At 44.3% G+C, this 24090-nt stretch overlaps 2 protein-coding genes across 5 annotated transcripts; one reads left to right on the top strand and one right to left on the bottom strand.

The window, feature by feature from the left end:
- The first annotated feature begins 1127 nt into the window (after window positions 1-1127).
- On the top strand, window positions 1128-11923 carry PSTK (phosphoseryl-tRNA kinase). The gene is made up of 6 exons (XM_075843198.1): window positions 1128-1376; window positions 3873-4158; window positions 6393-6591; window positions 7662-7740; window positions 10462-10555; window positions 11325-11923. The coding sequence occupies exons 1-6, from the start codon at window positions 1140-1142 to the stop codon at window positions 11546-11548; spliced, it is 1119 nt and encodes a 372-aa protein (XP_075699313.1). The 5' UTR covers window positions 1128-1139; the 3' UTR covers window positions 11549-11923.
- Window positions 11924-12540: 617 nt separating this feature from the next.
- Window positions 12541-23970, bottom strand: IKZF5 (IKAROS family zinc finger 5). 4 transcript variants are annotated; one of them, XM_075843193.1, is made up of 4 exons: window positions 23701-23969; window positions 20309-20477; window positions 16848-17087; window positions 12541-14191 (listed from the first exon to the last, which is right to left on the bottom strand). In XM_075843193.1, the coding sequence occupies exons 2-4, from the start codon at window positions 20439-20441 to the stop codon at window positions 13254-13256; spliced, it is 1311 nt and encodes a 436-aa protein (XP_075699308.1). In that variant the 5' UTR covers window positions 20442-20477; window positions 23701-23969; the 3' UTR covers window positions 12541-13253. The 4 variants fall into 4 exon arrangements, with proteins under 4 accessions (XP_075699308.1, XP_075699309.1, XP_075699310.1 ...); XM_075843194.1 differs by having other exon boundaries at window positions 23715-23969; XM_075843195.1 differs by having other exon boundaries at window positions 16848-17030; window positions 23701-23968.
- Between the last annotated feature and the right edge of the window lie 120 nt (window positions 23971-24090).

Here is a 24090-nt window from a genome sequence, read left to right as displayed (position 1 = left end):
TGTATCTAAGCCTATCATGTGTGATACTGTCTGCTGAGCCACTGTATCTAAGCCTATCATGTGTGATACTGTCTGCTGAGCCACTGTATCTAATCCTATCCATAGTTTATAGGGTCGTAGTGCTATAGATATGCTATGCTGTCTTCTATACACACTTTTTTTGGGGGCGGACACATATGTATTGGGGCTATTTCCCTGACATTTTAAGCCCTGAGGGTATGTTCACACGGCAGCGTCTGTTACGGCTGAAATTACGGTGCTGTTTTCAGGAGAAAACAGCACCGTAATTTCAGCCGTAATGGCATATGCAGGCGTCTTTCGCTGCGTCCATTACGGACGTAATTGGAGCTGTTTTTCCATGGAGTCCATGGAAAACGGCTCCATTTACGTCTGAAGAAGTGACAGGCACTTCTTTGACGTGGGCATCTTTTTTACGCGCCGCCTTTTGACAGCGGCGCGTAAAAAAAAATGACCGTCGGCACAGAACATCGTAAGACCCATTCAAATGAATGGGCAGATGTTTGCCAACGCTTTTGAGCCGCATTTTCGGACGTAATTCAATGCTATAACGCCCGAATTCCGGCCGTAAATAGGGTGTCTGAAACCAGCCTTAGTGACGCCCCCGGCTGCTAGTGCTGCATTGTTGGGTTACTTAGACCCAGCGATGCAGCTGAAAGCTGCGGACCGTCGGCCATGAGAAGTTTGCAGGGGGGGGGGGGCCAGTAAGAATTTTTGCATCGGGGCCCATGAGCCTTTAGCTACGCCCCTGCTCGGACCCCCACCAATCCAAACTTCTGACATGTCACTATGACATGTCAGAAGTTTGTCAAACGTTTAGCTCCACTTTAAGGTCAATCGTAGGCCCTATGATTTGAGAGACAATAATGGGAAGCCAACAAAATGAAGCTTTTTTGTGGGGACCTCATTGCTTTCTATGCATTGTTGTAACACTATTTGTCACAGTGGGAGATATCATAATTATGTCGCTCTGCTGTTCAGATTAATTTCCATAAAGATTATTAAAAAGGATATGCACATAAAAACTACAGGTCCCACAATTCTTCAGTACTGGAAGAATAATGATCATGTGACCTCCATTTCTGATTGGAGCACAGGACTGTCAATCATTTTCCAGATGCATGCGCACGCCACTAAGAGTTACTATGGATGAGACGGACAAAAGCTCTTGTATCGGACTGTGTGTCTTGTGCGGGCTTCCCGGGGCAGGAAAATCAACCTTAGCTCGGCAGCTGAAAAACAGGCACAATCCATTTACTGTTGTTATAATATCCTATGATGACGTTATGCCAGAGGAAGAGTCGGTCAACGATTATCGCGATGTTTCGTGCCAGTCTAAGAATAAGGGCGGAAGAGAAGTAGGTTAAGTAACCAATCAGAGCCATTCATAAATAAACGCTCAATGGCTTATCCAATCAGAACTTGTGATGCATGTTATCGCTTCTCGTGTTACAATCCTTAGTTGCCGTGTGTTATGGGGTTTCCTATGTGTTGTCCTAGCGTCTCGTAATCATCGCATCTCTGGAGGATGCTGTAAATAATGATAGTCGCTACGTTATAATGCACACTCCAAATACAAAATCAGTAGTAAACATGAAGCCTTTCCGCTGTTCCCATCTGTCAAGTTATTAAATAGTCTATTCAGCTTTCCAAGTATCCTGAAAGGCAAATCTGACCTGCTTAGTTACAGATTGCATATGACCCATAATTATATATTTCCATCACCCCCCCCCAAAGGAATATAGACCCCTGTCCAGACCCACTAAATAAATACTGAGCCCCCAGACCCTTAATAATAGACCCCCTATAGAAATACATACTTTAGACCAGACCATCTATAGAAATACAGATCCCAGCCAGACCCCCTAAATACATGGACCCCAGACCTCCTCCAAAGGGTTTTCCTATAATCAATATTTATCAGCTATCCACAGTATAGGTAATAAATATCTGATCGTGAGGGTCCGACCTCCGGTAACCCCACTAATCACGAGAATTGGCTTACCGTGCACAGAGGTACTGCACATGCTCGGCCACCGCCCCGTTGGCCATTCTCCAGCCCCATGGCCAAGCATGCGCAGTACCGCCCCATTCATATGGGGCTCACATGAATGGCAAGGTAAGCCCGTTCTCGTAAACGGTAGGGGTCCTAGCGGATTGATCCCCACTGATCAGATATTTGTCACTGATAAATACTGATAATGGTAAAACTCCTTTAATACAGACCCCCTGACCAGACATGCAGACACTCACTTTTTCCCATTCCGGGAGTCCTCTTCACTCCAGAGGCTCCGCCGCACACGACGTCCTGAGGCCGACCCCGGTGTTATGGCGTTGTCTGCAGCGGCGCCTGGGAGCGGGCTGCAGGAACAGTGAAAAGTGGGTGTATGTTAGAGGAAGCGGTGCCTAGGGGATTTGCCTGCTTGTCAGGGAAGTCTCCTGGACATTCTGTGAGGGTTGGCAGGTATGTCATAGATTCTCCCGCAGCCACTATTATATCTGATGGTACTGATAGCCGTGTTTAGAGGCGTACATAAGAGTTGTGGACCACATAGCAAAGATTAAAATGTTGTCCAGTTTTGCCATCCAGGAAAGAAGGGGCTCCCCTACACACCCTTTCCATGACCCTTGGGCCAATTCTCCACCCTCTTTGCTAACAATGTAGTTCTTCTGGAGAGGCGCACCGGTTTGTGGCACCCAATAGCAAAAAGCATTGAACAACCAGGGCTGGGCCCTGCTTTCTCCAAAGGCCTCATAGCAGCTTGGTCTGTCTCTATGGTGCATACGCCCTTGGCCATGTTGGTTGTTACCCAGCTTTCTCAGAAACAGATATTACCAAGGCTATGTTCAAATCTGCGTCAGGATCCTCCGCCGCGATTCCGTCATATTTCACGCGAAGAATAGTGCAGCATGTAACGCTATTCTTCCCGTCAAAATAACGGACACGATGACGGAACCAGATGGACCCCATTATAAGTCATTGGTGTCTGCTGTGCGACAGATCCAGCACCGCGGATGTGAACAGAGCCTAATAAGGGGCGGAAAACAGATAGGTAATCCCTAATGTCCAGAGAGCTCTGCAACTTTCAAAATGCGCCACTGGAAATCCGCTGAAACCTTTCTGAGAACGGTTTAATAAATCAGGATTTCATAAATGGCAGCACAAATGGAGCCGGACCCATCTTTAGGCCATGTGTTGACACGGGGTGGATACGCCGAGTTATAGCACGCTGCGTATCAGCCCTGTGCGCCGCAGGGAATTCCGGGCGAAAAAGCGCACTAGACTGTGGTGCAGTTTTTCGCCCTGGAATGTCCGCTGTTGAAAACTGCAGCACTTAGCTGGCCTGCCTCCTGGGATAACGTTTCATCCCAGGTGGCCGATTTGGAGGAAGAAACACGGACTCCTGGGTAAGTATAGTAGTTTTTTTTTTTATTCAGAGTTCCGCTTTATGCGGCGGAATCGCTGCGAACCTGACGTAACAAACGCAACAACTGCTATTTGTTGCGGGTTTTACCTCCCATTGAATTCAAAGGGGAGAACCCGCAGCAAATATGCAGCGATTGCGCAACTACAATTGACATGCTGCGGAATAAAATTCTACACCGCAGGTCCATTTCTGAGCGTTTTTTCCGCTCACTATTTCCGCAGCGTGTGGAAGAGATTTGTTCAATCACAACCACTTTCCTGCTACTGTATTCTGCTGCGGTTTTTCCGTACACGCAATTCTGCTACGTGTGGACAAACCCCAACACTGCACAATGACACATTATAAGGTCTGCAGAGGTGACCCCGAATCTCAATACTCCGTCTTCATCATCCCACATATAAGCAGAACTTCTCTTTTCCTCCTCAGACGTCGCTTTGGAAGCAGCAGCGGCAGCACCTTCTGCAGTGTCTTGAGCATCTTATAACCGCTCTGATCTCACGTTCAGCTTTAAAACCCCCAGGTGGGAAAATGGAAGGGACTTGGAATCGGTTTGTTCAGTGCTTGGAAAGTCAAGGCTTAATCTCTGCCAAAAAAGACTCTGAATTCTGTTGTTTGTCTATGAATGTAAAGTCCGGTCCTGTCTATTTCATATTGGATGATAATTTCTACTATCAGAGCATGCGGTATGAAGTCTTCCAGCTGGCCCGTAACTGTAAGTGCCTCTTGTGTTATTCATAGATTACTACAAATTACTTTTTACATTTCTTCATTTTTTCCCCCCTATATTTCAGTAGTGGCCCATGTGGGGTGCTGATAAAATCCACCATTAAATACATGGCAGATTAATAGGATGACTTGAGTAGGGTCGTCACCATGCCAGAATTTGGACTTCGCTACCGATACTTTGTGTAGTGTCACGATTATCTATACCAAAAAGATACTTTGCCAACATTATAGTATAATATGAAGCACGTGGTATTATGAATTTAGAACCTCCATGTGCCTCACATTAATAGTAATTAACCTCATCATGTACCTCACACATTAACCCAATGTTGCCCCTTATGATTGTGAGGTACGTGATAGGGTTTATAACTATTAATGTGAGGCAAATTGAGGTACTAAATTCATAATACCATGTGCCGCACATTAATAATAATAAGTGACCCCATCATTTCCCTCACATTATTGCAACAATGTGGACAGCGCGGTCAAGCGACCCATGCACTGGCACGTCATCAGTAACCCACTGCCTGTGCTGCCCACAGCATTCTCCTCCCTCGCTGTCCCTTAACGTGTGGGTACCTGACTGACTAGGAGGGAATAGAAGGTGCGAATTTCACACACCGAGTCCCTTCTTGTCAGACTCAGATCATCATTGGTGGCAGTGGAGAAAGGAAGGAGCAGCGCTCCTCCCGTGATGAGGCCAGCGACGCACTAACAAGCGGCAGTTCGGGGCGGGCACTAAAGACAGAACATGGCAGAGGTTGCGCAGTGTGCGGGCCGTGTTCTCTGTAGTACTAGTGAGCGAGGCCGGCTGCTAAGCTGCGCTGCTGCACAGTTTAGTATTGAAACAGGTGAATTCATGGTATTGAACCATTTGCCCCCGCACAGTCTCGAAATATCATCGTAAATTTTATGCATTGTGCCGCCCCGGACCTGATAAATCATTGACCGGTGATTGATAAGCAATACAGATACAATTTATATGTAAAGGTGACAACAAGATGAATGTTATCCTCAGCCCACGTGGGCCACTAATGCAACGTAGGGCAAAATTAAATATAAAAGGTAAAAGCATCTTCTTTAAGTTGTAAAAGGCCAGGTAACGTTTAAAGGGGCTTCCCCTCTACAGACATTGATGACATATTGATAAGGATATTCTATCAATGTCTTATTGATGGGTCTCCAAGCACTATGACTCCTAACGTGGCCTAGAACGAGGGTGCCGCATTGCTACTAGGGTACCGGCCACAGTGCCTGTGATGGGAACAGCACCTTGTCTGTACGGGAACATGTGGCTCGGCTGTTTTTATAAGACTATAATGCTGAGAACCGCACAAATGCTGCTTCTCCGCCCATGCACAATGTGATCTTTTACCTATCCACAGCACTAGGAGTCCCGCCGGACATCCCAGGGGCATGCCATAAATGTATTTTATTGATATATACCTCTTTTAAGCAACATAGACCAAGCAAAAAATATAAGAGGTTCTTTTGTATCCCTTTTCTCTCTTGAAGGGGTATTCCCAGGATTGATATTCATCACCTATCCACATGATAGCTGATAATTGTCTGATTGGTGGGGCCCCAATGAGAAAGGGGGTCCTGAACCCCGTTTGTCCTTACTGCTGTACCGCAGTGCGGAGGCTTGCTGCTGCTCCATTCAATGTCTATGGGAATGATGGAAACTCTCTCGCTCGGCTGTTTCAGTCAGTCTATAGACAATGTATGGAGCAGCGGGCGCATTTGCTCAAATGACGCTCCATTCAAGCTTCTCACTACAATGGGAGGAATAGGGGGGTTCCGGATCCCTGTTCTCACAATCGGTTGTCCCAGCTCTAGGGCCCCCAGTGATCAGACATTTATCACTTATCCTGTAGATAGGTGATAATTCCCGCTTCTGGTAAACCCATTTAACGTAGCAATTTGCCCCTCCAGTGCAGGCAGTCATTGCGTGGATCGAGCATACACATAATGTACAATCGGATGAAGGTCCTGTGGTGGATGGTATTCAAACACATATTACGTGCATGCTCAATCCGTGGTAGACCGTCATGTAATGCTACATTTCCCCTAAGAAATGTCTGGCTGGACAAACCCTCCCCTGATAACGGCGGATGACCCGGAGAACAGTTTTTAGAGACGTCCGTTGTCTACGTATACGAAAGAACACACCTGGGTGACATCACTGACTGGTCCTCTGTAATTGTTTTTATTTTCCAGATTCTCTCGGATTCTGTCAGTTATATTTGTATTGTCCTGTTGACTGCTGCTCACTACGGAATAACAAGAGACCGAATCCTGTCACGGACAGAATAATAATTTTAATGGACTCCAAACTAGAGAGGCCAAATCCTGAAAAAAACACATGGGAGAAAGACAGCCTGAGCCTGGACAGCTCCAATGGCATCAATATGGATGAGTAAGAATATAATTAGACCTCTTAAGACATGGGGCACAGACACGTCCACAATGTCTACCTGTAAAAGACATTCATGTAAAGGTGGTTTTCCCATCTTGGACACTTATGGCATATCCACAGGATGTAAGTCCCACCCTTATCTTTACAACAGGGCCCCCTGAACCCCATCCTACCTTCTCTTACTCGCTGGTCTCCGGTCAGTGACTGACGGGGTGGTCGAGAGTACAGAAACAGCCGAGCTTGCTGAGCTACTTTGTTTCCATAACTCTCATGAAGGTGAAAGGGAGTTACGGAAACCGCAACGCTCACCTACTCGGCTGTTTCCGTACTCCCAACAACCTCATCAATCAGTGGCTGGAAAGCAAGAGAAGGTAGGACAGGGGCCAGGGAGCCCCATTCTAGAGATCGGTGTGGGTCCCAGAGGTAGGACCCGCACCTATCAGACATTTATGGCATATACTATGGATATGCCATAAATGTCCAAGATGGGACGCATGGGGTCAAAATAAAGTCACGTACTGAAGTATAACTTTTGGGAAAAAAGAGGAGGGGAACCTCCAGCTCACCTTGTAAGTACAGGTTGGTGTACTATGGTCTCCGCACGGATCCTCGCGTCGGCACACGTTGTGTGAGATACAAGAGGAACAGGTCGTTTGGATCCAGCGTAGCTGCAACTAAAAAGGAACTTGTTCCAAGTTTAATGAAAGTTGTATTAAAAGAGGTCATTCGGAGTGATGTCCTCAAGTGCTGGGAGAGAAGTGAGAGGATTGAGGAAGCCTACGCGTTTCAAACGCTAGCTGCGTTCTTAATCATGGCTGGGATGATTAAGAACGCAGCTAGCGTTTTAGTTGCAGCTACGCTGGATCCAAACTACCTGTTCCTCTTATAACTTTTGGGCCTAGAGAAAAATGTCAGTAAGCATGAAGTGAAACAGACTAAATATAACTTGTATTTCCCCAGAGTCCTTTTAGAATGAATATATTAGTGTGTCCCCCAAATGTGTCGCTGGCCACTGGGATAGTAGAGGATGTCTTCTATAATGATGCCTCTGTTGAACTTTTATATGGCAGATTTATTGCGAGAATCAAGAATTTAATGAATCAAGCCCTGGAGAATCCAGTTATACCAATGGAGGATGATGAGGAGAAGGTAAGCGGTGATATCTGAACCTTACAGGAAGTGTAAAGAACCCGTACATTAGTTGCTATTAACCTGGCACTGTACAGATCTGCTGACTTGTTCTGGACCTTAGAGGGGTTGTACAAGATTAATGAAACATGGCCTTTTTCTTCATTGCCACAGATTGTGTCTGGTATTGCTGCTCAGCACCATTCACTTCAGTGGAGCTAAGCTGCAATACCAGACACAACCCATGGACAGGTGTGGCACTGTCGCTGGAAGAAAGCAGCCATGTTTTTCTAATTAACCTCTTGAAACCAAAATCAATGTAAATGTGCAGCCCTGTACTAAAATTTGTGCTTTCAGCGCATCACCTTCTATATACAGGTCCTTCTCAATGAATTAGGAGGTCATTAAAAAGTTAATTTATTTCAGTAATTCAATTCAAAAAGTGAAACTCATATTATATAGATTCATTACACACAGAGTGATCTATTTCCAGCATTTTTATCTTTCAATGTTGATGATTATGGTAACAGTTAATGAAAACCCAAAATTTAGAGTCTCAGAAAATTAGAATATTATGTAAGCCCAATTTAAAAAATGATTTTTAATGCCGAAATGTTGGCCTAATGAAAAGCATGTACAGTATATACCCTCAATACTTGGTCGGGGCTCCTTTTGCAGGAATTACTTCATCAATGGGGCGTGGCATGGAGGCGATCAGCCTGTGGCACTGCTGATGTGTTATCAATGCGGCGTGGCATGGAGGCGATCAGCCTGTGGCACTGCGGAGGGGTTATCAATGCGGCGTGGCATGGAGGCGATCAGCCTGTGGCACTGCTGAGGTGTTATAGAAGCCCAGGTTGCTTTGATAGCGGCATTCAGCTCATCTGCATTGTTGGTTCTGGTGTCTCATCTTCCTCTTGACAATATCTTATAGATTCTCTATGGGGTTTAGGCCAGGCGAGTTTGCTGGCCAATCAGGCGCAGTGATACTGTGGTTAGTAAACCAGGTATTGGTACTTTTGGCAGTGTGGGCAGGTGCCAAGTCCTGCTGGAAAATGAAATCGGCATCTCTATAAAGCTTGTCAGCAGAGGGAAACATGAAATTCTCTAAAATGTCCTGCTAGACGCTGCGCTGACTCTGGACTTGATATAACACAGTGGACCAACACCAGCAGATGACATGGCTCCCCAAACCATCACTGACTGTGGAAACTTCACACTGGACCGCAAGCAACTTGGATTGATGTCTCCCCACTCTTCCTCCAGGCTCTGGGACCGAGATTTCCAAATGAAATGCAAAATTTACTTTCATCTGAAAACAGGACTTTGGACCACTGAGCAACAGGCCAGTCCTTATTCTCCTTAGTCTAAGTAAGACGCTTCTGACGTTGTCTCTGGGTCATGAGCAGCTTGACCAGATGCACGGACTCCAGCAGCAGTCCACTCCTTGTGAATTTCCCCCCAGATTCTTGAATGGCCTTTTCTTGACAATCCTTTCAAGGCTGCGGTTATCCCTGTTGCTTGTGCGCCTTTTTCTACCACACTTTTGCCTTCCTCTCACCTTTCCATTAATATGCCTGGATACAGCACTCTGTGAACAGCAGCTTCTTTAGCAATAGTGGCTTACCCTTACCCTTGTGGATGGTGTCAATGACTGTCTTCTGTACAACTGTCAAGTCAGCGGTATTCCTCATGATTGTGTAGCCTACTGAACCAGACTGTTGGACCATTTAAAGGCTTAGGAAACCTTTGCAGGTGTTTTGTGTTGATTCGCTGATTAGAGTGTGACACAATCTTCATCTTTTACCCAATAATCTAATTTTCTGAGACAAAATTTGGGGTTTTCATTAACGGTTAGCCGCAATCTTCAACATTAAAATAAAATGCTGGAAATAGATCAATCTGTGTGTAATGAATCTACATAATATATGAGTTTCACTTTTTGAATTGAATTACTGAAATGAATTAACTTTTTGATTATATTCTAATTCATTGAGAAGGACCTGTATGTTAAATCTTCCTGCTGGGACCCCAAGTGATCAGTTGTAATCTCCGCGGCAGCAAGTGTTAAATTCCCCTGCAGTGCCACCACAGGGAGAATAAAGTATTACATTGTAATACAATGCTGTTTGCGTAATGTATAGGCATTTTGGATCCCCCGCAGAGACGCCCTCTATAGCCACCCTACTTTGGATAATAGATGATGGTCCTGAAAAGGGCATTTCAACTTTAATAACAGAATTCACTAATAAGATATTTGAAATTAGGTTTTGTAAACCAGACATGTCAGGTATTAGCAGAGCGAGAAGAGCTCTGGTTGTAATGCGTGTCACTACAGAGGACTCCACTCCCCTGTACTGCTGAGACATAACACGGCAGCCCCACTGAGACGCACAAATGATTTTTCCTAATTCCAGTTTTTAGGAAGCATTGTGTGCAAAGAGTTTTAAGTTTTGCTTTTGGCTAGTTTTATACAATAGGAAAACGATTCTTCTATTGTATTTAATGGACTGGCGAATCGGTTGGAACAATTCGCTTCTCTCTGCTCAGCAGTATACCGTATTAAGGGCCGTTTTTTGTTTTTTTTAATGTTAGCGTTCTCATTCATATAAAGTGGTCTGGCAAAGTGGGCACAACTACTAAGTCATATAACAATATATAATTATCATTATGCCACCCCATAGGTCTACCTCATCCATTACTGACAGTCCTTCACTGCTGTTTCCCCATATCTGTTTACAGGAGAGGGACCGTGATATTTGTGCAGCTAACGTCCTCCATCAAGCAGATCAAACTCTTCGACGGCTCACGTCTGAGACCATGCAGACGGTGAAGGGTAAGCGATTCCTTATATTGATGCAGTCCTCTTCTCCATTATACAAATCTGATTTACACAAGTGATTTGGCAGCTTTGGAGAATATTATCTTTATTCCGTTTTAAAAAGCATCTGCACTTTCCAAAAAAACTCTTGATATATCACAGAGACATATCAGAAGTTTGGATCGGTGAGGGTCCGGGTGCTGAAACCCCTACAGTCGCTGAAGCGAAGGTGCAGAAGCACTCCGCTGATCGCTTGGCACCTCCATCCGTGATCGACACTTCTTGTTAAGCTAAAGACGAGCTCATAGATGTTCTATGTGAACCTGACGAGGAGCGCCGATCACAGCTGAAGGTGCAGGGCGATCAGCTGAGTGCTTGTGCACCTTTGATCAGCGACTGTAGGGGTTTCAGCACACGGACCCTCACCAATCAAAACCATTAAAATGTTGCTTGACCTATCACATTTTTTTTTTGGAAGTGCAGTTACTTTATAATGTATTAAAAGCATAAGATCAGCCATTGTTTTGTTACCCCTCCCCAAAATATATATGAATTATTTTGGGGAGGTGTAACAAAACATCAGAAATTCTCGTAGCCATAACTGGGTAATCTATCATTTATATACATGTAATGTGTAATGGTAACCTTGAATTTAAACATGTTTTCTGGGATTTTAATACTGATGGCCTTTCCTATATAGGAAAACCAAAATGATCGGCATGCTTTGGCTTCTCTTTTATATCTCAGCGGGTTATAACTACTGTTTTTACTCTATTTATTTTAGGGTTGGTCTCCGCAAAGGATATTAAAAAGATTGCACAAGAACTACAGCAGGCAAAGTCTAAAGCCTTGAATCAGCTACGGCAAACTGCTACAGGGAAGACTCCTACCTCCGATAATATCTCCAGCGTACAATCCTCCTTTAGAGAAGACGTAGACTGTGTTCTGCAGAAATACTTGCTCCAGCTTCAGGCGGATCGTCACACAGCTCAGCCTACGGTCTCCTAGTGATAGGCTTTCAATTCCTTATTATGTGTGTGCACTGGTTCATATTCCTAAAATGCAAGTTCATCTACCATGACATCCCGCCGCTCATGTTCTGCAGGTACGTAGAGGACAAAATTGAAGGATTTACTTTCAATTCTTGCAACATTATTTAGAAGTACTTGGATTTAATAACTTGAATGTGTCTAGATCAGACTCCACATTTGGATCTAAATTTTTTAATTTGTGCTATGAGCTATCTGGGTTTCAATACAGTTATGTAAACTAGGTCTTATGAATTTATGCTCGCCTATCAACCAGCATGTGACCACTGTACCTCTCCATGCTCTACTTAAATCAAGATTGGAATTTACCTATTGTTAAAGTTTAGTTGTTTTATCCAGGCAAATTCTGTGTGAAGTTACTGCCGCTATGTGTCTCCCTTCCTGTAATCTGCTGTCCACCCCCTGTTGTCAGGTATTGGCCATCCCTTGATACAGAGCAGCAGAATTGTTGGACTGCAGAAGGTGGGGGCATGTCACTTCACTGCCTGGCTATAAGTCTATCGAGTGGGGAGGGCGAAGCAGAGAAAGAGAGACACACACAGACACGCTGCCCATACAAGTCTATGTAGAGGGGAGGGGTGAATAGGGGGATGGAACAGGAGCAGAGTGAGACAGACCCCGGCTGCTGGTAAGATTTCTATGTCTCCTTCGTGCTGGATTCCCAGCTACACTACTCATTACTGCTGTATAATCTTCTCCATGCTGCTGCTTCTATATATGTGATTGATCGAGATAGGAGAGCAGGACTTTCCTCTTCTCTGTGTGCAGTGTATAGAAGACATGATAGCGTTCAGAATCACAGACAACTAGGATAAAGCCTGCAGAGGGGAAACTGCTAAAAAAATAAATCCAGAATACAAGTCATATAATGGCCAGAAAGCGTTATTCCTCATGTACACACATATGATAGGTCATTCTGAAAAGTTAGGTATGCCTTAGAGGACACTGGTGAAGAGGGTAGACAACACACATTTATTAAACAGCGTGGTTTACAAAGAAGTTTGACTCTTTGGAGCAACACTAAACACTGTGAATAGATCTGTACAGACATATTTAACAGCCAGTGGGGATAAATTAATGTATAAAAAACACTTTTTCCAGTTGGAAATCATCATAATTAAAACTTAAGTGACTTCATTCAAGCCCTCCATACACAAGGCCGCTAGAAAATAAAATGTAGTATCCCGATAATGGACAATAAAAGATCGTACTGACAGGGTCTACGACATTCATGGAGATCCCAACTAACAGTCTCTTTTTATTCCGTAAGTACGATAATAGTGAGATTTCCGCAACGAAAATTAGTTTTATTCAAACGAGCCCCCCCCCTTACTCTCCAAGGAGGGCAACACGAGGACAACAGACAACTGGGAAGACAACTAAACATTAGGTGCCTAGTCCAGTTCATAAATATCACATAATTCATTTCTACAGGCATCTGTCCTTGAAGACAATGGCCAAAACTTTCTGGCCTCTTAACCCGTCTTGGTTCCCTCAATACTTTCAAGACAGACGTTTTTTTATTTTGTTGTCTACAAGTCAGACCAAATGAGAGACACATATATACTTACATCCTATACATATTCCTCAAATGACAGGCACTCTATAGACAGACTGTCTCCTGAGGAGCAGAGTGAGATAAAAATGTAAAAGGCCACTAGAAGTCAGTGTTGGCTATGTTGACCTCGAGCAAAGTGGCAAGCAAAGTCATACTTGTTTTTGCATTTGCAACCGCAGATGTTGCATTGGAAAGGGTTTTCAAATCCATGGCATCCCATGTGGATTGTATAGAGTATGTTATCTGCGAAGTACATGTCACAGTGTTGGCAGTGGTGCAGAAGTTGTGGATCCTGGACTGGTAGGGCAGGGGCTGGTGTGCTAGGTTGGCTGTTGCTAATGCTGGGGGTGCTGGTCCGGCCACTCCGCTCGCTGCTTGGGCCAGCCATTGGGCTACAGTTCCTGTGATTGTGTGCTGGACGGACCTCAGGGCTGGCTGGGGAAGAACCATGAGGAACAATGGTGGAGACCGCACAGGCCGGCGCTGGAGGCTGCTGGATCATGAATGGTTTCTCATCAGGACATGGTCCTGTGTCTGGTGAAGCAGGGTTTTGAGTATCTGGAGGAAGGCTGGAAAGCTGTCCTGCCAAAGTGGATAGCTGGTTTAAGGGGTTGTCAACCATGAGCTCTTGTGGATCCCTAGACAGTCCGGATCCATGCGTGGCCTTGGCTAGGTTCTCATAGGCCTCGCTGTGGATGCTGGGGATCTCATGGGAGAAGTCAGTCAGATAGTCTGCCTTGTGCACCACCATGGATGGTGGGCTGAGGTTAATAAGAGTTCGACGACTGTACCCCAAGCTGCTGACTTTTTTCTGGAGCACACCCCACATTTTTTTGTTGCCAAGTGTGGGACGTGTGCCCTTAATGGGCAGCATCTTGTGCTTACGGCGCCGATGGTGGGACAGGTTACTCCGGTCACTGCAGCGGAAGGAACATAACTCGCACTTGTAAGGCTTCTCCCCTGTGTGGGAGCGCATGTGAGCCTCAAGGTGGCGCTCATAGGCTGATGCAAAGGGACACAGGTGACAACGGTGTGGTTTCTCACCTGGCGGAAAAAAATAATAAACAATATTATACAGGTGCATTTTTTCTCTAAAAACAGAAAATGTCAAAAACACAAATGTGTCAGCAAGATTAAGACAGAATTCGGGAGCCAATCTAATTTAATTCAGTATTTAAAGGGTTCTGCAATAAAATAGAAAAACAAAAGCTCCCTGCACATTTGCAAAACATGTATCCGTTGGGTCCCATGTTACTGATGAATGCCACAAGTGTCCTTTTAGCACTTGCTGGGCTTTTTTTTTTTTATTCATTTTATATAGTGCCAACATATTCAGCCGCACTGTACAGAAATTGTCATCAATCGCATCGTCCCTGTCCCATTTGGGCCTCACAATCTAAATTCCAAATGAACCTATCAGTGTGTTTCTTGAAGTGTGGGAGGAAGCCCGTGCGAACATGGGGAGATCATACGAACTCCATGCACATATTGTCCTTGGTTGGATTCGAACACAGGACCCCAGGGAATAGTGCTAGCCACTGAGCGGACCTTTTTAGTCAGCATACTTTCTTTCACCGTATAGGAGAGCGTAGTTTGCACGCTTTCCTATACAGGAGAATACAGTAAAAAAATATATATATGTATACCGGGCCTTTTACAGTGGCACCCGTGCTTCGACACTATTGATAAATCTCATCCAAAGCTCTAGTTCTACATATGCCTTTTTTCAAGTAATAGTCAAGAAATTAACCGAAAATCTCAAACCGAACGCAAAGCTCCAATATATGCAACTGTATACCATACTGTTACATATGTAGCCAATAGACATGTTAAAAAAACAAACCGTCTACTACATTTCAGTACAGTTAAAAAAATATATTGACACATACCAACCAGATGTATGCCAAAAGGACACTCTTTTGGCGTACGTCCTGCCCATTATGCCTGGCCTATAAAAGAGGAGCCACTGCTGAGAGTACACACCAAACACGGTGAAGTAGGTTCTGTTCACATCATTACGGACTATTCCACTAGAGATGTAAATTCTGGAGCATTTCCCAAAGTATACCTCTGACGTATGCCACTTTGTGACGTAGGCCATAGACTCCCATGTTAAAAAAAAAAAAAACTTAAAGAGCCTCTGTCACCAGATTATCAAACCCCTATCTCCTATTGAATGTGATCGGCGCTGCAATGTAGAGAACAGTAACGTTTTTGTTTTTTGGAAAAGCGATCATTTTTGGCCAAGTTATGAGCAATTTTATATTTATGCAAATGAGCTTTTCAATGGACAACTGGGCGTGTTTTCTCGTATTTCCAACTGGGCGTGTATTGTGTTTTTACCAACTGGGCGTTGTGAATAGAAGTGTATGACGCTGACAAATCAACGTCATACACTTCTCATCGTTCCCACCCAGCTTCTTTCACTGCAGACACACCGCGTGACGTCACCCACAGGTCCTTCAACATTGTCGTCGAACAAAGAAGATACATCGGCTCCAGGCGTCCAAAAGGTTAATATGCTCGTCTCTAGGGAGTTTGCTATGCTTACCTGCACATACCCTGCACTGTACCCTCTGACGCCTGGAGCTGATGTGTCTTCTCTCTTCAGATGCCAAGGTTGAAGGACCTGTGGGTGACATCATCATTCCCAGCCAGCTTCTTTCACTGCAGACACAGCATGACGTCACCCACAGGTCCTTCAATCTTGGCGTCGGAAGAGAGAAGACATCCGCTCCAGGCGTCAGAGTACAGTTGAATTTGCAGCAGCATCACCATGTGCAGGTAAGCATAGCAAACTCCCTAGAGACGAGCATATTAACCTTTTGGACGCCTGGAGCCGATGTATCTTCTTTGTCCGACGACAATGTTGAAGGACCTGTGGGTGACGTCACGCGGTGTGTCTGCAGTGAAAGAAGCTGGGTGGGAACGATGAGAAGTGTATGATGCTGATTTGTCAGCGTCATACACTTCTATTCAAAACGCCCAGTTGGTAAAAACACAATACATGCACAGTTGGTAAAACGAGAAAACACGGCCAGTTGTCCATTGAAAAGCTAATTTGCATAAATATAAAATTGCTCATAACTTGGGCAAAAATGATTGTTTTAAAAAAAACAACTTTGCTGTTCTCTACATTGCAGCGCCGATCACATTCAATAGGAGATAGGGATGTGATAATCTGGTGACAGAGGCTCTTTAAACACGCGGTATATGTTTTTTTGCAGGATGCCTCTGCATAGAAAGGTGTAGTAGGTTTACGCTTTTCCATACAGTGCAAAGAAGAAAAAAAAAAGGCATCCTGGCCTAACGGAGGCCAAAAGGACACTCCGGCTTCTGTCGTGTGAATGTAGCACTATGGATACGTGTGGTGTATACGCTGGGATTGTTACCTGGAAAATACAGCATATGTGGGACTCGTACTTGATGTGAACAGAGCCTTAGTTTGATAAACTTTAGGCTAGAGCTCCACCACACCAGGAGTCGCCTTAAAAAATGTCCGTAAAACTGCAGCAGTGATGCAACTACAATATTTCTGACCTAGCGGCCATAAAAAACATAAACACTGACACCAGGATAATGTTTGTAAGTCAATACACCTTTGTGACTTGCAATAATTATCCTACTGGATGTAAATCTGTAGAATGAGAAGACAGGTACCCCCTCCCCCCCCCCCCAGTGCATACAGACAGGGTCCTACCTGTGTGTATGCGTATGTGCTCTATGAGACGAGCGGTGCCCTTGCTGGCATAGTTACAGTAACGACACTTTAGTTTCCCATCATATGTCCGCTCAAAGCCATCCACCAGCATCCCGGCGCTATCATCCAGAGACACCTCCACAGACGGGTGGTCCAGCCCATTCTGATCACTGTCTGTCCCAGCTGCCGGTAGAGCAAGGCACGGAGAGTTAGCGGTGAACACATCGTGGTTTGGTTGCCCTGATTTATAGAAAGTGAGTCAATGAATAGAACCTCTCTGCCATCTGTCACGAGGAAAGGGTCAGCACACAGATACAGATACATGATGACCGGGTGAATATGGAATAGTTTATACAGTACAATGTCCTCATGGATTATGGGGATGAATAACAACCTATGAGAATCAACTCTTGATGCCGCGGCCAAGAACAATGCGGCAAAAACGGCATACGGTTTACAGGTGAAGCACATGGTATTACGTGCTCCACCTGTACTTGCAGCGAAACCGCAGCTAACAGTGTGCAGTTTTTGCCCTGCAGTTCTTGGCCGCACGGCAATTACCGCGGCACATGTACGAGCAGCGTTATTGCTGGACAATGGCTTCTCTCATTTAAATGAAGCTTATTTTTTGTAAAGTGAAAAATTATGCACATTTTTAATATACTTAACATTCCAATTACTCTCTATTCAAGATCTCTGCTGCCTTTCATTGAATGGAAAAAAATACGTACAGCCCTGATACTGAGAGTTTGCTACAATTGTATCCAGTCTAGACAATCCTCTGTGTGCTAAATGCATCAGCAAGCACAAATCTCCTTCCTGCCTTGATAGTTTGCTACAATGTATCAGTTCAGGTAAATTGTATCAGCTAAGCTTGGGGCAAAAAAAATGCACCGAGCTGTAATTTTCCTCCTGGAATGCCCGCTGCGGAAAACTGCAGCACTTAGCCGGCCTGCTAGCGGGCTGGCCTCCGGGGAGAACGTTTCATCCCAGGAGAAAGCTGCAGCGGTGGTCACATGGGATGAAGCGTCATCCCAGGAGGCCGGCCCTCTGACGTCATCCAGGCCGGCCTCTTGGGAGGATGTTTCATCCCATGTGACCGCCGCTACATCCTGTGATTGGCTTCAGCGGTCACATGGGATGAAACGTCATCCCAGGAGGCCGCACTGGAAGGAGGAACACAGACTTCTGGGTAACTATGATTTTTTTTTTCTGAGTTGTGTTTTTGCGGTAGAATCGCTGCGAACCTGGCATAAAAAAAACGCAACAACTATTTGTTGCAGGATTTACCTCCCCATTGAATTCAATGGGGGAAAACCTGCAACAAATAAGCAGCATTTACGCAAATAAAATGGACATGCTGCGCAAAAAAATTCTGCACTGCATGTTAATTTCTAAGCATTTTTTCCGCTCCGTATTTAAGCAGCGTGTGGATGAGATTTATTTTATCTCATCCACTTTGCCGCTACTGTATTTGCTGCGGATTTTCCGCAGTATTTACGCAAAGTGTGAACTGACCCTAAGGCTGGATTCACAGCAAATTACAGTTCCAGCCATGCGGATGAAGTTTGAACAAATCAGAGCATTGTGTGTATTTTCGCTCATTCTGCTCCGGATGTCTACAGCGTATTTCAGCCTTTTAATTGAAGGGGGAAAATCTGCAGCAAAATTCGCACATAAAAAGTGCGTATTTTGCTGCAAAAATACTGCAGAAAATCCATAGTATTTCCGTGCCGTGTAAATCAAGCCTAAGACTCATGTGAAGATGTCTGGAGAAGTAAAAGAAGGCAATAATATATTGTATGGTCTCATAGGGTCAGGAAAATCTCCAGTTGCTTCCAGAAATGATATACACCCCTTCTCATGCGTTCCCCAATGGTCCGTTATCTAGTAAGAAGCCGTTCTAGAATAATATTTTTGGATGGGGGCAGAGTATTCAAATGCCAGGATGTCTTCTCCCCCTTCAGAACTAGATGTTGGAGACTGTGGTTGATCTACGGGACTCCTGTGTAATGTATGCTCCATACTCTACTGAACGGCAGTAAATATAAAGGGTTGTCCTATCATGCAGCTGATACCTAAGGCTGAGTTCACACGTCGCAGATTTTGTTGCGGATTTGATGCAGATCTCAGCCTTTTGCATTACAAATGGTAAAATCCACAATGAAAATCTGCGACAAATCCGAGACGTGTAAACTCAGCAGAAGGCTAGATCCACACAAACGCGTCCATTTTGCGTGCGTAAAAAAAACGCGTTGAGGAAAAACAGTGACATCCGTTTTTATGTCCGTGTTGGTGCCCATTTTTTTTTTCTCTGCATTTCTTTATTAACTGGTGCGTGAATCACGGACAGCACATGGAAGACGTCCATGATTTTCACACACCTATTGACTTCAATGGGCGGCGCGGTCTGCAAAAACGGACCAAAATAGGACAGGCAGTGAAAAATTACACGTCTGAATAGCCCTATTGAGTTGCATAGGTCCGTGTGCGGTCTGTTGTTTTCACGCCCAGCACACGGACGTATACAACGTTCTGAATAAGGCCTAAGGGTACGTTCACACCTGGCAGATCCGTTCCAGAAATTTCTAATGAAAAATCAGTTTCACACATCTAAATGGGGTCATTTCTGCAGCATGTGCATTACTTTTTACAAACCCTATTCAGATATTTGGGACAGGTTTTTTTCAGTCGCAGAAATGTCTGCAGCAAATCTTCCGCTTGTGAACAGACTCTAGAAGGGCATATGGAATGGACAACCCCTTTAACCACCCCCATTATAAGGATTCGGTAATATTGGAATTAGGCTAGGACTACATTTGGTCACACCCTCAATGTTTCCTGCGCTGGATTTCTTGCAACGTTGCAAGTTCATTGCGGTAACGCACATGTCTGAATGTCGCCACGTAGCCCTAGCCGCATGAGTTCAGATGACCAGTATAACCTTGGTATCTCATGGCAAAAAAAAAAATTTAAATATGGGAAAGTATTCGTGAGGGGGTTACATGAGGAAAATAAAAGTAACCCATGGCTACTCATTCAATGGAACCGATGACATCATTAGGCACCGATGACATCACTAGGGTACAGATAATTGCTATCAAGAAACAACTAAGAGTAATTTGTAAAGAGAATATCTTGTAAATACCAGCCCTGGAGTCGTCTTTTGTCAAGTTGTTAAAAATGATATTCAGTATCCATGGAAAAACTGGGTGACAACCAATATGGCTGGCAGGTCACCTGACACAAGGGTTGTCACCAAGCTGGACTAAGATAAGGCTGAAGAGAATTTTCAACAAACTGACAGAAAAAGACAGCGACTTATATTTGCTGAAGTGTTTTTTGTAATTTAGGGGAAACGCTCCTAGCCTGTGCGCTATGCAGAATGTGGATTCTTGTAGTATCATGGAATGGCCGTGATATGGTGGTGGGTGATTATGAAGCGTCGGCACGTCACGTACCTCCTTGTAAAGTGTCGGCCTCCTTGTCTCCGCTCACAGAGCCGGAGATCATATTGACGTGGTGCGTTTGCTGGGTGAGGTATTCCTGGAAATCCTTGACAAAGTCCAGCGCTTCTGGTTTTTTCTCACCCATATTCAGTTTTGGTGTGTTCCTGCAGTGGCCCTCTGCCTGAAAGGAAAGAAAAATGGAATCACTGAATAAAAATAAAGGGGGTTTCCTACCAGAAACATTGAGGGCACAGCTCTAGGATACCTCCGCCAAGTCTGATCAGTGGGGGTCTGACTAACCAACGTCTACAACGAAGGGGTTGGTTGCGCGAGAAAGTGCAGCTGATAATTTTGTCGTTTTCCCTGAAACAGCGCCACTCTTGGTCCAGCAGTGAGTGTAGGAACTGCAACACGGCTCTAGGACAGATACCTACTGATCAGAGAAATGGCATATCCTATTCATCTACTATCAATATATGCCAGGCCAGGATAACCCCTTTAGGCCCGGATCACACACACGGTTTTGGTGCAGTTTTTTTTAGCCAAAATCACAAATGGACCCGAAAGGAAAGGAATAAAGAAAAGACTGGCCACTTCTGTGTTTGGCTAAAAAAATTGCATCAAAACTGTGAGTGATCAAGGTTTTAAAGTGATTGATGTGAAGCTACACCTTTACACCTAGGACCAGGTTCATAGGCAAATAGGAGCTGACAGGTTTCCTTTAACACGGACCCTATAGTCAACAGATCTAAAATCGAACATCTTTGGGTTATATGCTCAGTACCTTTCCTGAAGTTTTTAACAACTGCTCTGTAAATATATATCGTGCAATGTATCCAAAACTAAACTGCTGCTGCTAGAAGCCATCAACAAGCTGCTGTTTATGGATCTAGTCTTATAATGTTCCTCTATTTAGTACTCTGAATTCATTATGTGTCCTGCTGTGAAAGTAAATAGTAGGCCATGTTCACACGTAGGGTAAATACTGCAGAATTCCCAACCGGATTTTCTGTGCCTGAAATTCCGCAGCGTATTACAGTAGAAGCAAAGTGGATGAGAGTAAACCAATCAAAAAGCGGTCAGAAATTGACATACTAAACAGAATTTCATTCCGCAGCATGTCAATTGTTGCCAAACCGCAGCAGAATTTCAGCACAGAAAAAATGGTTGGAGATTCCGCCGTGTTTACGCTACGTGTGAACATGGGCTTAGGCTTCCTACACACACACAAACACACTCGTGCTTTTTTTGGCCAACTTAAGTTTCTTAGTAAAATGGGAGTGTAGGAACTGCAACAAAAATAATTTTTTATTGCCATTTTTGGTGGCGTCTCTTTTTTGCTAATAGTGTTTTACTACCTGCGGTTTTTTTAGGTGGCGTTTTTCACATGATGTAATTAAAAGATCATGTGATGCAAAGATTCCTCTTTGCAACATATAAATTGATTCTGAAGAAAATGCCATTAAAAAAAAAAACCACATGCGGTTTTGTTTTTTTTGGAAGAGCAAAAAAAACCTATGGCAGTCTAGGGGAGAGAAACTTTACTAAATGAAGGAGAAAAAAAACAGTCAGGCTTGCTGCAATTTTGAAAACCCGCCACGGAGTCAAAAAATGCGAGACAAAAAAACACAAAAAAAACACAACACACTGTTTAGTGTGTTTAATATCTCCCTCTTGACTACAGCTGGCCGAAATGTTTTTGAAAAAAAAAAAAAAAGCCATTAGAAATTGGCCATTTTTCCTATAAAATCAGTTCCATTTACCTGTACGGGGTTCATAGACTTCTGCAAGTTCCATACAGCCACAGAAATATGTGCAACACAATCTGTTGCGTGTGACTGCACCCTTACGGCTCTACTGAACCCCAGCAGATCAGGTGTCTTGACTGGTTACCGGCAGACTACAAGAAGTCTCCAGTTCTTGCACCTCCACTTTTCTCTGCACTCAGAAATCAGTGCAGTAAAGCCGGAATGGAGCAGAATTCATCTGACAGCCACTCTGTCACCCACTTCTCCTGCCTGGGTTGTCATAGGCACGTGCGCCTTGATATCCAGGGACGAATTGTGCAGACAGTTCTTTACTGATTCATGCTAATAGTTACACACACTTTAGGGCAAGGCCACATGTCATGTCAAAACTGCTACGCTTGGACTCAACTTTATTTCAGCGTTCACATGTGACATGAATCATTGCACATCATAGATGCTATACACAGCGCATGCTCGGATCTATCGCATCACATGGACCCCTATGATGAAGGACTATACAAACTACACAGACATTGCTGGGGAAGCGGGGAGAGAGATTTGACTACCCGTCAGCGGCAGGACACAGCTCCTTTATGTCTCCTGCACAAGTCTGCTGTACGCCCACCCACCAACACAGGGTGTAGTGTGTTCAGCGCGCTCGTATCCTAATGTAACAGCCAAGTGTCTGTACACAGATCCGGGCGGCCTGAGAGAAGAGTGTACAGGAGGCCATTATACAATGCACTGCACATCTACCCCCGTATTTATCATGGATTACAGTCATAAAGACCCTGACACTAAACATAATGTGGAGCAGCGTGTATACATCCTCCAGACAGTGACATAAAGCTGGGATACATTATAACATCAAGAATATATATGTCTTTATATTATGTGGATCCTCTACAGTCCTGCACGGAGTAGAAGGGTCAGTAAACACACTGATCACACGTATACACGGGTTAGTATATAGTGATGTCCTCACATGTGTGTGTGTGTGATGAAATATTACATAGTGATGTCATCACACATGTACCTAGATTAACTATGTTGTGGTCATTGGATTACTACACCCAAAGGGATGCCATCAAGCAGACGTGACACTGATCACACATATACATAGGTTAGTATAGATATAGTGATGTCCTCACGTGTGTGTTTGATGGAATATTATTATATAGTGATGTCATCACACATGTACGTAGAATACTATAGATATAGTGATGTCATCACACATGTACGTAGAGTAGAATACTATAGATATAGTGATGTCATCACACGTACGTAGAGTAGAATACTATAGATAGTGATGTCATCACACGTACGTAGAATACTAGAGATATAGTGATGTCATCACACGCGTACTTAGAATACTATATAGTGATGTCATCACACATAGATTATTAAATTTAACTATTAACTATAGTGCCATCAGTGGATTACTACACATAAAGGGATGTCATCACACATGTGACACTGATCACACATACACATGGGAAAGTACAGATAGTGTTGTAATGACACATGTAAGATTACAGTTACTATGCGGTCACACATACATATAATAATACAGAGTACAGACAACACTATTATTGTTGTGGACTGTCCACTGACGTCACGTTACAAGGCCCCGCCCCCTCTAGAGGTAGCACACACCCTCTTGCCGTTACCGTGAGCTCCTTACAACCGGGCACCGCATTCCGCCTCCAGTGTAGATTTGGACGCCGGTGCGGACCACTGCCCGTTCTCACCGATCAATTCTGTTGTCCGGGCCCAGGCAGATCAAAGTACGCAAGCGCACACCGGAGCCCACCTCCATGGTCACGCGTGTTGTCGTCATGACGCTTCTTTGCCGAGCTGCATGCTGGAAGTTGTAGTTTGCGCTCATAATTTAAATTTCACATAATAAACAATGAAATACCCGTTCTTAACTATTGTCGGAAGATCACCAGACGTCCTGCCTTATATTTGTCTAAAAAAAAAAAAAAGAGGAGGGGAGTTTGAAAATTTTGAGAAACTGGGAAGCAATAGACAGTAATACTTCCT

This window comes from Rhinoderma darwinii, chromosome 11 (assembly GCF_050947455.1).
Source record: "Rhinoderma darwinii isolate aRhiDar2 chromosome 11, aRhiDar2.hap1, whole genome shotgun sequence".
Classification (NCBI taxonomy): domain Eukaryota; kingdom Metazoa; phylum Chordata; class Amphibia; order Anura; family Rhinodermatidae; genus Rhinoderma; species Rhinoderma darwinii.
The sequence above is the reverse complement of the archived record's forward strand: the minus strand, read 5'-3'. Positions and strand labels throughout refer to the sequence as shown.